Source organism: Hoplias malabaricus, chromosome 4, assembly GCF_029633855.1.
Source record: "Hoplias malabaricus isolate fHopMal1 chromosome 4, fHopMal1.hap1, whole genome shotgun sequence".
In the NCBI taxonomy this organism is placed as follows: Eukaryota; Metazoa; Chordata; class Actinopteri; order Characiformes; family Erythrinidae; genus Hoplias; species Hoplias malabaricus.
This window is the reverse complement of record NC_089803.1, coordinates 15,346,093-15,360,345: the sequence shown is the minus strand read 5'-3', so window position 1 is coordinate 15,360,345 and position 14,253 is coordinate 15,346,093. Positions and strand designations below refer to the sequence as shown.

Here is a 14,253-nt window from a genome sequence, read left to right as displayed (position 1 = left end):
GTTGAGAAGTAGTACTTGGAAGTAACATATCCCATCAGCCTTTGCCTGACTTTTATGTAGTCTGTCATCCACCCAAACTCTTTAGCTGTGAGGAGGAGCTGGGCGACACCAAACTCTTCGTTTGTTTTGTGCGTCTCAACCTGTTCAAATGGTAAGAGAGCAAATAAAGAACACATAACACATGTGCTGAGGAAGTAATGACGACGACTTTGTGTCATGTTCAGGTAGCACTACATCCTCCACTTTTAAGTTCTGGTTCTCCTTTGCCTGATAATCTTGGGCTATGTACATAATTATAATCTAGGGGGGTGGCTTCATTTAGTGCTGAATATTCATTTGGTCTAACCCATGTTTCTATGAGAAAGAAAACGTTGAATTTATGATCACTTATGATATAATTTACAATGACTGCTTTTGAGTTTAGTGATCTTATGTTGAGTAACCCACATTTTAGTTCTGAGGTGTTGCTGCTAGGTATTGTGTATGATTTAATATTGATTAGGTTGCTGAAACAGGCTGATATTGTTTTTCTACTTTTACGTTTAGTTTGGGAGAAAGACACAGTCTCAATACAGTTGAACCTAGGTGACGCCTCAAGGCAGTTCGCAGACGGTCTATTTAGCCTGTCTGTCTGCGGCCTGGTCCAGGCTCTGGTTTGTCAGCAGCTGTCTACACTATTCTGCTGACCAACTAAAAGGCTATGTGCTACGCTGCAAGAAAGTAAGGCAGCACCCTCCCGCGTGGGGTGGATACCATCCCTACCTATAAGACCAGGCTTGCCCTCAAAACGTAACCAATTGTCTATAAAGCACACTTGATCTTTGTAACACAACTTGGAGATCCAGCAGTTTAACGCCGAAAGTCTGCTGTAGGCTTCAGCGCCACGCCGCATTGAGATGGGACCAGAACAGATTACGGCATCAGACATCGTCTGGGCCAGTTTAATCACCTCTCTAATATTACCCTTAGTTACCTCAGACTGCCGCAGACGAATATCATTGGCCCCTACATGAATGACTATCCTCGAACATCTCCTATTAGCTATCAGTCTAAGGTTGCCACTAATATCCGGCGCTCTGGCTCCCGATAAACAGCTAACTGTTACTGCCGGCACCCCTAGAGGAGTAGCTAATTTCACGTGTTGAACAATAGAGTCTCGTATAACCAGAGCACTCTTAACAGGCTCCTCAGCAGGTGCTTCACTGAGCGGGGCAAACCTGTTTGACATGCGAATCTGAGGAGCATGGTGTCCCGGTGGGCTAGCTTTGGCCATAGTTAGAATCAGCCTTAGCTGTCTGGCTATGTTGCAGAGACGTCACCCATTCACCCTGCAGTGAGGGCTCTAACGCCGGATTCGAGGGGGTGCTAACTCTCCCTAAAGCACCCGGAGTTGCTAACACTGAATCTCGCTGTTTATCCCTTGATAATAATAAGCTCCGGATGCGCACTTCTAGCTGGTCCACTTTATCCACCAGAGAGCTAACTAGCTGACCTTTAGCACAAACACATCCACTATCATTATCACTAGAGGTGGAAAAGGGAGTTAAACTAAACATGCCACACTCTGAGCAGGCAAAGCAGCCAGTAGTAGCCATGGTATTGCAGGTACTTACTACTTTTGGTTGATTTTAGGAACTTACACCAGAAACGTTACTCCAGGGGCCGGTGGCAGTTTTAGTGCCTCTGTAATAAAGTTTCCTGTGGAGACAATCTATAAAATAGATCTATGGATGGTTAGTAAGTTGTAAAAACAGAATAAGTACAGAAATAAGAGTAGAAACAAGTAACAGGAAAGACAGAACGATCAAAACAGCTTCTTCGAAACCGGTCCAGGAACTATCAAAACTGGGTTGCCAGATCCTCAGAGATCCCCTTAATTTATTTATCCCTTTATTTAAACAAATTACACTTTCTAAAAACAAAAACACATAACAAATATGCTGAGGAACTAATGGCGATGGTAGGAAATTAAAGAAAATGCTTACATTTTATGAGCTACAAATCTTTCTTTGTGTCATGTTTAGCTAGCACTACCTCCTCCACTTTTAAGTTCTGGTACAGCCCTGTCCTGTGTCCATAAATATAGGACAGGTAGGCCACTAAATAACCATAAAACATCTGCTGCAGCTTGATTGAGCGTTTTTCAGTAAGAATCTCTGTGAACAAAAAGAGCAAACAATGAAAATTTGCATCGTCAGTGTGGAAAAGTGCATTAAGCTGGTTAATTAAAGCACCATTACCAAGAATATGCAGAATCTCTTTTTTGGTTTCTTCTTTGCACTTTAAAAGTGTAGCCTTGGAGATGATTTTGAAGTCTTTTTGGTTCTTCACCTTAATTTGGTGGACCACCACGGGTCGTCTCTGTTTTCTTATAATGCCTTTTATCTCCCTTGTGATGTTTATAAGGGAGACTCTTTTGAGGCGGCACATGGGAGCCTCCAGGACAGATGGCGGAGCTCTCCACCCCTCTCCAAGCTAAAAATCCTCAAAGTCCGGCCGTTTTCACTTCCGTTCTGCCCTCGCGCACCAGGTGGAGGGGGTCCCGGATCCAATTAATTTTAGCGCAGTTCTGATAGATTGGAAGTGTGATCCCACAAACCATATATTTGATTTGACTTAAATAGATTGTAAGTGGGATCTAGTGGGCCAAACATCCCACTCCCAATATATTCACATTCAAATTCATATATTCCACCAGTTTTATTAGTGATCTCTCTACCAGTTTCATTGGTGATCTCTCCACCAGTTTTATTAGTGATTTCAACTGAACCAGCGGCTCTCCGCCAGTTTTAGTAGTGATCTCTCCACCAGTTTTAGTAGTAATCTCTCCACCAGTTTTAGTAGTGATCTCTCCACCAGTTGTATTAGTGATCTCTCCACCAGTTTTATTAGTGATTTCTTGCCAGTTTTATTAGTGACCTCTCCACCAGTTTTATTAGTGATTTCTTGCCAGTTTTAGTAGTAATCTCTCCACCAGTTTTAGTAGTGATCTCTCCACCAGTTTTAGTAGTGATCTCTCCACCAGTTTTAGTAGTGATCTCTCCACCAGTTTTAGTAGTGATTTCTTGCCAGTTTTATTAGTGATCTCAACTGAACCGGCGGCTCTCCGCCAGTTTTATTAATAACGTCCACTGCACCACACCCCTTGTCTCCTCAGTGCAACACAAAATATATCTCTCCGTTCACAACTCTGTAATAATTTAATATTGAATATCTATACAGCAATCAACAATATTGATATAATATTGATTAACAATCTGCGGAGCCTGTAACCTGAAAATATGTCACAGCCTCAGCATTCATCTGGAGAAATTGTATTCATAGATATTTATTAAATATTTTGATTATTAAAAATTATTGTTAAATAATCTATAAATGATATCTTTATGGAAACAAATCTGTCTCATCAAACTTTGAAATATTACCACCTTTGAGTTTGTAGCACTGAGTTTATTTGCACTGAAATTATGCATCTGACTTTTGTTGCTTTTGAATTTAAGCCTTCAGTTTTCCACCTCTGAATATTTTTGCTTCTGAATTATCTACTGAATATAATTGCTCTTGAATTAACTTTTTCAAGAACACTTTTCACTGTTATTATTCAAGGATGAAAAAAAATCAAGCTCAAAAAAATTCAGACAATATATTTTGAAGTTGTTCACATTCGATAGCCCAAATTCAGATTCCAAAATACAAGTTACAAAAAAATTCAGAGAACACATCCAGGATACCAGTGGCGGATGCTGGTCTTTCAAGGAGGGGAAGCTCAATTTCGGCCTACATCATAAAATGTGTCGGTTTATTTATAACGTAAATTCTACCCTCCGTTCCTTTTCAAGAAAATGATCTGCGACCCTGTCGTACCAACAAGGCGTCTTTTCCAGGGACTTGACTAGTGTCCTCTCAATGACCAGCAGAGCTAAGCTACTTAAACGGCCTTGGCCCATGTGAAGTGCGTCCGCCTGTGAGTGATCTGTGACGGTGGAGGGGCTCAGCAGCACCCGCCGGACAGAAACTGCGATAGAAGTCAGAAAGAGTGATAGAAGTCAGTCTCCAAACACAAGCAGCTACAAAAAAACCCAACAGAAATAGAAGCTCGATTTGTCGCTAGTCGTTTTTAACAAAGAAAATGCTGCTAAGAGGATTAAGAAAGTCTCCGGTTCAACTCAGAACAGAAAGAAAATGTAATGCTCCCACGGATCTCTACACCAAAGGATCGCTGATTTGCTCATTTCGCTGTCAATCAAAAAGTGATTCAGCCTCAGACAGATCATCCAATCACCATGCAGAAGCTGAGCGTCCGGGCCAGCCGAGGCCAGCCCACTGCCCCATAGACCCCCAGAGACGCTGAGCCTCCGATGGGCGGGACAAAGCCCAGCATTTATCCAATGACTCGTTTCGCTGCACTTCACTGCTTCACTATTGAACTCTGTGGACTCTCAGCGTCCTCACTGTTTAAAGAACTGTGAAGCTGCGGAAATGATTGAGAGGAAAGCCACGTTTTTACCAGTGATAAGAAGCTGATTCTGAACAAAAGTTGAGCGCGTTGTAGTGCATATTTATTCAATGACATGTACACACAACAGTATATATTTGATCACTTATTTTTTGACATTTTAGGGGAAGCTGAGCTTCACTTGCAGTCTTAGAGCAATCGCCTCTGCGGGACACAAAGGATGAGCAATCGATTCATTAGGATTTCTCTTTCACCTTAAATGGTGCAGTAGTTGCATTCTGTCGCCGCTAGATGGCGAAATACGAACACAACTTCCATACCGTGGAAAAACTACACCTTTAGCTTCCTTCCGCGGATATTATCTCTTTATTTACAAAGTGTCTCAAAAATATGAAAGTCTCACTAAAGACACAATATAACAGACTATTGATGTCCTGAAGATGAAGACATTTTACTGTGGAGATTTTTTTGTAATGGCCCTGTGAACAGAGCATGGGATATGACAGAATCTGTGGAAACATGAACTGTGGGGGATACACGCGTGTGAAAATTAGGACACCCCATGAAACCTTTGTCTTTTTGAACATATTTAAACATATGGACATTTGACCTTCATTTGAACAGCACTAAGAAATGGAGCTTAAACAAATAAAACTGAAGAAATTACTTATAAACATTGGTTGTACAATGTAATTGGCGTTTGGCGGAGAGGATTTTCATGGGTGCAGCCCACACACTCAGCTCTACTGCTCCTCCCACAAATGCATGTTCCTTACAAATGTGGCACCATTGAAAAGAGAAATGTACAGACCTTTCAACGGTATAAGATTTATTGCCAAGAAACACTGTTACAAGAAATAAATAATCTACAATCACAAATTTCTATATAAATATTTATAATATTAGAAATAACCAGACATTGTGAATACACACACAGACATTCAGTGTTTAAAGAAACTTTATGAATTAAACTCTGCACTTTGGGATATTATATCTGTACTACACCTTCTGTAAAATCAATTTCAGATTCTTGATAATCTGACAATTCAAAAATAAAAATGCCATAGGACATATACCCCAAAGTTCATGTTTCCACATGTTCATCATGTCACTTGCTATGTTCACAGGGCCATGACAAAAATTCCACAAAGACATTTCTTCATATTCAGGATATTATTAGTCTGTTATATTGTGTCTTCAATGGGTCTTTCAGATTTTTGGGACACTTTGAAAATAAAGAGATAATGCCCAATGAATTTAACCATTTGTATCGATCCAAACATCGATAATATCGATACCAACGCTGGTATTGATCAATACTCATGTAAAAAGATCGACACTCAAGCTTTTTTTCTCTCCCGCTGCTGCGCACGCGGAGTCATTAAAGTGTACTCTCTCTCTCTCTCTGGGTGTGACTTGTAGCGTAGAGCAGCGCAGAAAAAAGTCACACATGCAGTAAATACTTATTCTACCTGATCTGATCATGTTCTCATCCATATCACAGCTTCCTTGTTTAGAAATACACAGTTCTAGGGATGTTTACAAAACAATAACTTTATTGGTTGTTTTGAAATTATTTTAAAACGTTATTTATGGGTCATGACTTATTGATGTTCACTAATGAAGTGATTAAGTTTAACTTAATCCCGCTGATGAAGCTGAGATCACTAATAAAACTGGAGAAAGATCACTATTAAATAATTGTGTGTTGTTATGGTAATGTTTTTCTCATATTTTAAATGCATACCTTTATTTATTTAACACTTAGATCCACGTGAAAATGTATTGAAAGTACTTTGCTAAACATGGACAGTTAAGATAAGGACAGTTATCTGTCCTCATTCCATCGATGGCCTCGTTTTTCAGAGGATATTGAGTTGTGCACGGCCTGTAATCACTTTTTGGAGCGATTATTAATTCTGGAGATCCTTTCGTAAGACCAACATCATATTTGCCTTTGGACCACAGCCAAGGTTCAGTTGCCAATCAGTGATTGTTGAACAAGTTAAAATCAAATTTGACATGTCTTTCCATTGTTTATTTTTTCCCTTTGCTAAGGAAATGTGAGGTACCTCCCCTCGAAACCACTGACTCTGATGTGAGGTTAATTTTACTGCACAGTTCGCCCATTGCTCTCCATCAAATAGAGTGATTACAGAGACTAACTCACTGTCTCTACCTTGGGACACACACATTTGTTCCATATCAACAGGCCAGGTGTCCACACTAATGCACTGACATTATCATTAAAAAGGGTAACCATAGGTTTGATTTTTCTAACTGCCATCCCTTCTAAACGCGTGTAGGATTGGATGAAATAAAATGAAATAAAATAATATAATAAAATAAAATGAGAGATTAATAGATTTATATGGTTATTTTAATCATTATACAATTAATGACTGAATTTTTCATCCAAATAAGCCTAGTAAAGTGTGAAGAATAAATATCTGTACTTTTCTAGGTTGTTTTGATATCATTTGGTTCCATAACGTTTAATATTTATTTGGTTATTGAATTCATTAAAAATAAACAAAAAACAAATAAATAAATAATAACAATTTTTCACCAAAATTAACCTTAGTGTGTAAGCAATAAAAGTGTGTACATTTGCAAGTTGATGTGACATTATTAGGTACAATAGGGAAAGAGATTAATATTTGGACATTAACATTAAACACTACACATTTATTCTAATTGTGCGACGGTCCCTAACGCTGGAGCTGGGCGCAGGGGCAAAAACAGCGATGATCGGCTGCGTTTCTGCTTTAATCTCAGCAAGTACAGTTTAGTAAATAAAGGTTATGGATGTCGTTTTTTGGTTTTCTTTGTTACATTAGGAATCTGCAACTGTACCGATGAATATACGTTTGATAATTGGCGAAAAAAAGCGGAATTACGAATGTCGAATATGAACCCAACTTTACCGCAGTGACTGTTTAACACACAGAATGCACTCAGAGGTCTTTCAACAACAAATAACACCGTTAAAACACCTTTAAACCTTAGTGTCTAACTGCGCACCCCCTGACTCCATTTTGTTTTGCTCCCCATATGTAAAAGTCCTAGGCTCAGAGCGAATATCACACTTTGTACTGATTTTATCCAGGTTACTGCATATAAATAAAGTCTTTCGTGCACAGAAAGCACTCAGAGGAACACGGCCTGGTTTGTGTACGTTATCGACAGCGAGAAGTCAGTCGTGTTTTAATCAGGTGTGACGTCAGCTGCCCGGGGGTCCTTGGGAAGGGGAATTAGGACGGGGATGTACAGTTAGGGTCCACACTGGCTTAACTGCAGTCTACACGACGAGCCGTCTCTTGCGATTTGTAAAATTAGCTCTCGATACGAGCTTAAAAACATGCCGGCACTGGAGGCTTCCTTCTGCACCTGCAGACCCCCACTGCAAAACTGTCCACAGACGCGAAAATCCTTTTAAAAACACCGCGCCTTCTACGTTTGTTACTTCCGTGGTTAAACATGTCGAGGCAAAACAGTGAAAAGAAAAACAAAATTAAACTCGTTTTCTAAAATGTTTAATATATCTGAGTTCAAGATTATTGTAAATTTTGAGTTTTTTTTTTATTTTACTGAGGTTCAGTCTCCGGTTAGTTTTGCTGGGCGCAGGGGAAAACGTTGTTTACTAGTTTCCAGATCTCGATCGACCAATCAGACGATGAGTTGCGTGCAACCAATCAGAAGTCGCCCTGCGTCCACTTATGATAAAATAGCTCGCTCTGTCTGTCGGCGCGCGGCCGAGCCGTGATGTCACAATGACCCTGGTTCCTGAACTTTCCTGAACGTTACTGAACCTTCTAGAGATGAGGAAAAGGAGGAATGTGATTGGCTGCTGGTGGGGAACGGAATGCTATAAAAGCACCCCGCGACACGGCACACTCAGAATCACAAAAGTCGACGATGGAGAAAGGTTGGCTATTGTTGTCTCGCAGAGAGATGCTCAACATCTTTAACCCCTTCACGTTAAGGGGTGCCGTGGCTTTGGCCACCACCGGAGCTCTGATCTATGGTATCAGACGCGGTGGCTTTTCCTGGATCTGGGGAAGAGTAAGTTCAGTGATTTATTGGAGAATTATAGGGTTAACTAGCTCTACTCTGCTTTAGAGAGTGAAATAACCGTTTGAAAGAGCTGCAGTCGGTTTAATGTGATCGTATTACTTTAAATAGAACGGCCACGAATGTACAAGGAACTGTTTACATCATATATTCATTCCTTCATCACACCTCGGTAAAATTAATAATGGGGCTTTAGTGTCAGTAAAGAGGCCTACTAGTCCTTCGGGAAAATAAGGGCTTTTAAATGAAGAAAAAGCTTCTGTTTTAGGGATAAAATTAAACTTTAAACTGTTTCCTCTTTTAATAAAAGTGTTATTATGCAGTTAAATAAAGAATGTATATGGAATATAATAACAATATTTATGTTAATTTTTAAATGTAATAGGATATAAATAACATTGTTATTAAATTGTACTGAGAATTATTACATTTACTGTATTTGGTTTTAATCTTTCATCATATGGATTTAAATGTATATGTTGTTTTTTATGTATTATTATTATTATTAATTATTACTGCGACCCTGAACTGGATAATGGGTTAAAGACAATGAATAAATGAGTGTTATTAATTACTGTTATTATTAACTGACCCTAATTGGTCCTTTTAATTAACCATTTTCATTAAACTCCTCTTTTTTCCTTCTGAATTTGTAGAAATCACAAAACAATCAGGATGCTTCCCTGAACATGGGGGTAGATGGCTATATCTGTGTTGGCCTGCTGGACAATGAGGCAAACCAGCACAGTTCAGACCACACCCCTCTGAACACCGAGAGTGCCTCAGTAGCTGCATCAACCTCTGGATCCAATGAGGTTGATGACAGCAACGTCAGCTCTGAGCAGCCTGGTACCAGTCTGCGTCCCGCCAGGAGGACTTCCGCTTGGTACGATTTATCAAAAAGAGGCTGCACGACAAAGCCCCTCACAGCCTACGCTCTCGCTACAGGGGTGCACAAACGACAGCTGGAGGCACGGAAATATAGGCCACAAGTGGAGTGTCATATTGTGGTCATTCATGACCCGGAGTACGAGGAGATGGTGCGGAGGTTTGACGAAACCACATTCATAGGTCGAACCTATCGTGCGAGAGGTCCGAAGATCTTAGAGGCACGGACCTTTATCTTCTTGGATGAAGAGCCTGAGAGCAGCGTCAAGGAGGAGATGCCTTCAACCAGTCGGCAGCAGGACGTTGAAGGCAGTGTCTCAGGTGCTGAAGAGAGCGGGTCATCGGCAGGAGAAGTGGTTCAAGGTAATGGCCACAGTGAGAGCACCAGCACAGAGCAGTGTGCTCCAACTCCTGCCACACAGCCAGGTGAAGAGGACATTGAAGGCAGTGCCTCAGGTGCTGAAGAGAGCGTGTCATCGGCAGGAGTAGTGGTGGCTCAAGTTCTTGACCACCCTGAGAGCACCAGCACAGAGCAGTGTGCTCCAACTCCTGCCACAAACAGCAGACGGTGGAAGATTGGCTCCCGTCTGAGGAAGGCATTGAGAGCCTTCAGTTGCTGCTCTGCCTCCAGAGACAGCAACAGTGAACCTGAACCAGCGGTTCAGGACGAGCCCAATCAGAACCAGGGCTCCAGGACGCCTCGAAGATCTGGAGGGTTCCTGAGGAGGCTGTTCCACAAACGGAGATGAGCAGAGTCCACAGAAGTGTTGGTAAGTTCTGTCAGCTTCTGTTTATAAGCAGAAAAATGAAGGAGGAACATTGCGTAACTGGCGCTGAAAAAAACCTGGTTTGGGAATCCAGAAACACAGTGGACTGACTGAGTGAGTGAATTTTTCCACAGATGAGCGACTGTGATGCCTCGATGATGAACTTCACATCTCTCATTTGATCAGGATGTGGGTAAGATTATAAAAACAGCTTTCCTACATCTTTGTGGGGAACATCGTTGAGGTAAAAAATTACTTCCAATCTGCTGCACTATTATTATGCCCCCAGACTATTATCATTATTGTACACTTAGTTGGTGGTCATTTAAAATCCGATCTGTAGTTTGATCAGAGGAGGATGGATCCCCTTTGTGAGTCTTGGTTCCTCCCAAGGTTTCTTCCTCCAGGCTCGAGGGAGTTTTTCCTTGCCACTGTCGCCTTCGGCTTGCTCACATTGGGCTTTGATTTAAATGTTGTGTTGTGACACTAACTATGTGAAGCTGATTTGTGACAACTTAAGTTGTAAAAGGGGCTATATAAACAAATTTGATAATCCTCTGCATGAAGCACAGTCGCACAGTGGAGTTCTCCGTGTGGATTTATATATATTTTTATATCCAAATTATATATTTTTATATACAAATTATATATTTTTATATCCAAATTATATATATTTATATACAAATTATATATTTTTATATCCAGATTATATATATTTATATACAAATTATATATTTTTATATCCAGATTATATATTTTTATACCTTTTTATATACATTTTATATGTTTTATAATAAAAGGTTTTTCTAAAAAATTCAATGTTTATCTGGTTTTGTACTTTGTTTTCTGGATTTTCACTGCTTTACTTTAAACATCTCTGCACAAAATATTTTTAGAAATGATAAAATGGTTAAAGTGGAAGATATTCATCTGAAGTGCTCACTGTAGCACAGTTTAAATTGTATTATGTTATTTTTATGAGGGTGTGTACTGAAGCCCACTGACATCTGTTTTCAGGTGTCTTTAATAAATGATTTTTCTAAGGAGTATCTGTTTATAAAATGCCAGATGAACCTCTCATTTCAAATTGTATGCATTAGTTCATGTAAATATTAGAATATAAGGTAAATAATGGTATTTTATGAATTGTGTCAAAAGTCTGACATGGGCTTTAATGGAGTGTACTAGGCTTAATTGGCCCCTTAGAGATTAATGGTGAAAAAAGACTATCCCTTCCTAAATAAAATATATATTTATGAAATCATTAAAGCTTAAATATATGGTCTAACCATTATATCATTTTGCCCACATACAGAAATATAATATATTCCCATTTTGTTGTGTCCACATTAAAAGAAAGCCCATTTTTAAAGATACTCATCTGTTTAGAACTTACAATGATCTGTAAACTAAAGTACAACAAATCAGAAAACCTTCCGTGTACAAACTTGACCAGTTTAAATATTTAGCAGTGTTTGTCTAAAGAAGATGGTGTTCAACTTCAGATTAGCTTTGTGTACTACCTCAAACTACTCTTTCCACTTGAAAGAAAATGTCCTAAATCACGTAGTTCAGAAAAATCAAAACATATCTCTGGCTGAAAATAGCAAAGAAAGTGATGACAGGTACATTCCAAGAAACACACTTGAGCAATCGTCACAGTGGAATTTGTAGAAAATAATCAGTAAATTTGCTAAACACCAAGAATTTGTGAAGGTATAACTTTGAAGAGGTATTTGTGGGAGAGGAAATTTTCTACAACCCAAAGTTCCACTGTCACATGTGCTCATGAGTTTTGCTCTAAATATACCTCAGTATGAATGGCACATGGGGTTAATGGGTTCATTTTCAAGAGCACATATATATATAATATGAACAGAGTCCACAGGTCATAGTCTACCAGAAGCAGTGCAACGCCTGAAAACAGCAGCGCACCAGCACGAAGACACAGCACTTAGGACACACTCCCTCGGTCGACACCAACCACAGTCCCATCCGACAGAAGTGGAGAAGACTGCCAAACTGTGGAGAAATAGACCCATGCGGACACATGGCCAAAACTGACCAATGCTGCTGTAGAGAGAGGGCAAGACCGCCCACTCAGTTATCATACAAACATTTCATAAATAAGTCATTAAAATATACAAACAACAAATGTATTCATATATACACTGCACCATTTTGGGTGTAGAAATTTATTTCATGTCACACACACTGTGCCCTACAACTTTTTTTGTAGCTCCCATTGTTCAAACAGTTACTTTGTTCAACTTAAAGCCAAGGGGCGGCACGGTGGTGCAGCAGGTAGCGTGTCAGTCACACAGCTCCAGGGACCTGGAGGTTGTGGGTTCGAGTCCCGCTCCGGGTGACTGTCTGTGAGGAGTGTGGTGTGTTCTTCCTGTGTCTGCATGGGTTTCCTTCGGGTGCTCCGGTTTCCTCCCACAGTCCAAAAACACATGTCGGTAGGTGGATTGGTGACTCGTAAGTGTTAGTGTGTGTGTTGCCTTGTGAAGGACTGGCACTCCCTCCAGTGTGTGTTCCTGCCTTGTGCCCAATGATTCCTAGTAGGCTCCGGACCCACTGCAAACCTGAACTGAATAAGCGCTTACAGACAATGAATGAACTTAAAGCCAAAACTGTTATTGATAAACAGTGGTATTGGCCAATACAATCGGGATATTAATTTGCATATCATTTTGTGTCTACTCTGAACTAATTTTACGCTCTCTCATTACCTTCGCTTTACTTACAGCTCAGCCAGAAAACAAAATGAAAACTGTTGACAACTGAAATATAAATGGAGTAAATGTATTATAATTATATTATTACATCGTGTACTTACAGTACGTTTTGTACGTCTTACACAATGCAACGTCCTTAACTGAGAACAGACATATTCAAGGAATAAAACATTCTATTTTAGGAGCTAGATTCTGTATTTGAGTTTTCCGTTGCACCTTAAACAATGCAGCAGAAACGTTCTGACACCTAAATCTTAATTCCACTTCAAGTGGCAGCTAACATTCGGGTACATATCATTTACTTTTGTGAAACCCTTCACCTCCATCATAACAAGGCCACAACTCAAAAGTAACAGGTTTTTGAACTGAAAGTGAGACAGAGAAACGCAACTGAGAAAACGCACAATTAAAAGCAGTCAATAATTATTTACGAAAGTGAAATTCAAACCTGACAGTTAAATGACAGATATTAGAACGAGCGGACATTTGTAGCACTACAGAAACCCTGAAGGGCCTGATAACTTCTTTCATTTACTTTTTGCTGCACTGATCAAGAATCCAATCAATGCTCTCACTAATGAAGGTGCTACTAAAGGAAAAGAAAAGTTTAAAGCACGTTCCTGAGACTAACTTCCACATTATTTATTTATTTCTGCCTGTTATACGCACACCAAATACAGTTTAAATATTTATAGCATCACATGTACAAATTTAGCCATCAAAGCTTTAAATAAACAAAGACAAGAACAAATACAAAAACATTTAAAGAACGTCCTACTGGTGAGTTGAGCCCAAATGGTTCATAAATATGTTTAAATGGCTAAAATTGTACAAGTCATGCTAGAAATATGTTTTAGTGTATTTAACATCCAGAAAAAAATAGATAACATGGAAGCAACATATATGAAACTTTTACTTTCCTTTTGTAGCACCTTCATTTAAAAGAGCATTGATTGGATTCTTGAACAGTACATTCATTTATTTGTACATTGTCTGTAACTGCTTATCCAGTTCAGGGTCGCGGTGGGTCCGGAGCCTACCAGGAATCACAGGGCGCAAGGCAAGAATACACTCTGGAGCGGGCGCCAGTCCTTTACAAGGCAACACACACTCACACTCTCTCTCGCACACACACACACAAACTCACACTTATGGATACTTTTGAGTTACCAATCCACCTACAGACAGTCACCCAGAGGAAACCCACGCAGACACAGGGAGAACACACTACACCCCTCACAGACAGTCACCCGGAGGAAACCCACGCAGACACAGGGAGAACACACCACACTCCTCACAGACAGTCACCCGGAGGAAACCCACGCAG

At 39.9% G+C, this 14,253-nt stretch overlaps 2 protein-coding genes across 2 annotated transcripts; one reads left to right on the top strand and one right to left on the bottom strand.

The window, feature by feature from the left end:
• Nucleotides 1–658: 658 nt before the first annotated feature.
• LOC136694923 (uncharacterized) lies at nt 659–2,611 on the bottom strand. The gene is made up of 2 exons (XM_066668753.1): nt 2,241–2,611; nt 659–2,156 (listed from the first exon to the last, which is right to left on the bottom strand). Exon 2 carries the CDS (start codon nt 1,271–1,273, stop codon nt 659–661), a length of 615 nt encoding a protein of 204 aa, XP_066524850.1. The 5' UTR covers nt 1,274–2,156; nt 2,241–2,611.
• A 5,752-nt stretch (nt 2,612–8,363) lies between these two features.
• On the top strand, nt 8,364–10,945 carry LOC136695501 (uncharacterized). The gene is made up of 4 exons (XM_066669617.1): nt 8,364–8,521; nt 9,187–9,739; nt 9,875–10,188; nt 10,320–10,945. Exons 1-3 carry the CDS (start codon nt 8,375–8,377, stop codon nt 10,165–10,167), a joined length of 993 nt encoding a protein of 330 aa, XP_066525714.1. The 5' UTR covers nt 8,364–8,374; the 3' UTR covers nt 10,168–10,188; nt 10,320–10,945.
• Nucleotides 10,946–14,253: the final 3,308 nt, after the last annotated feature.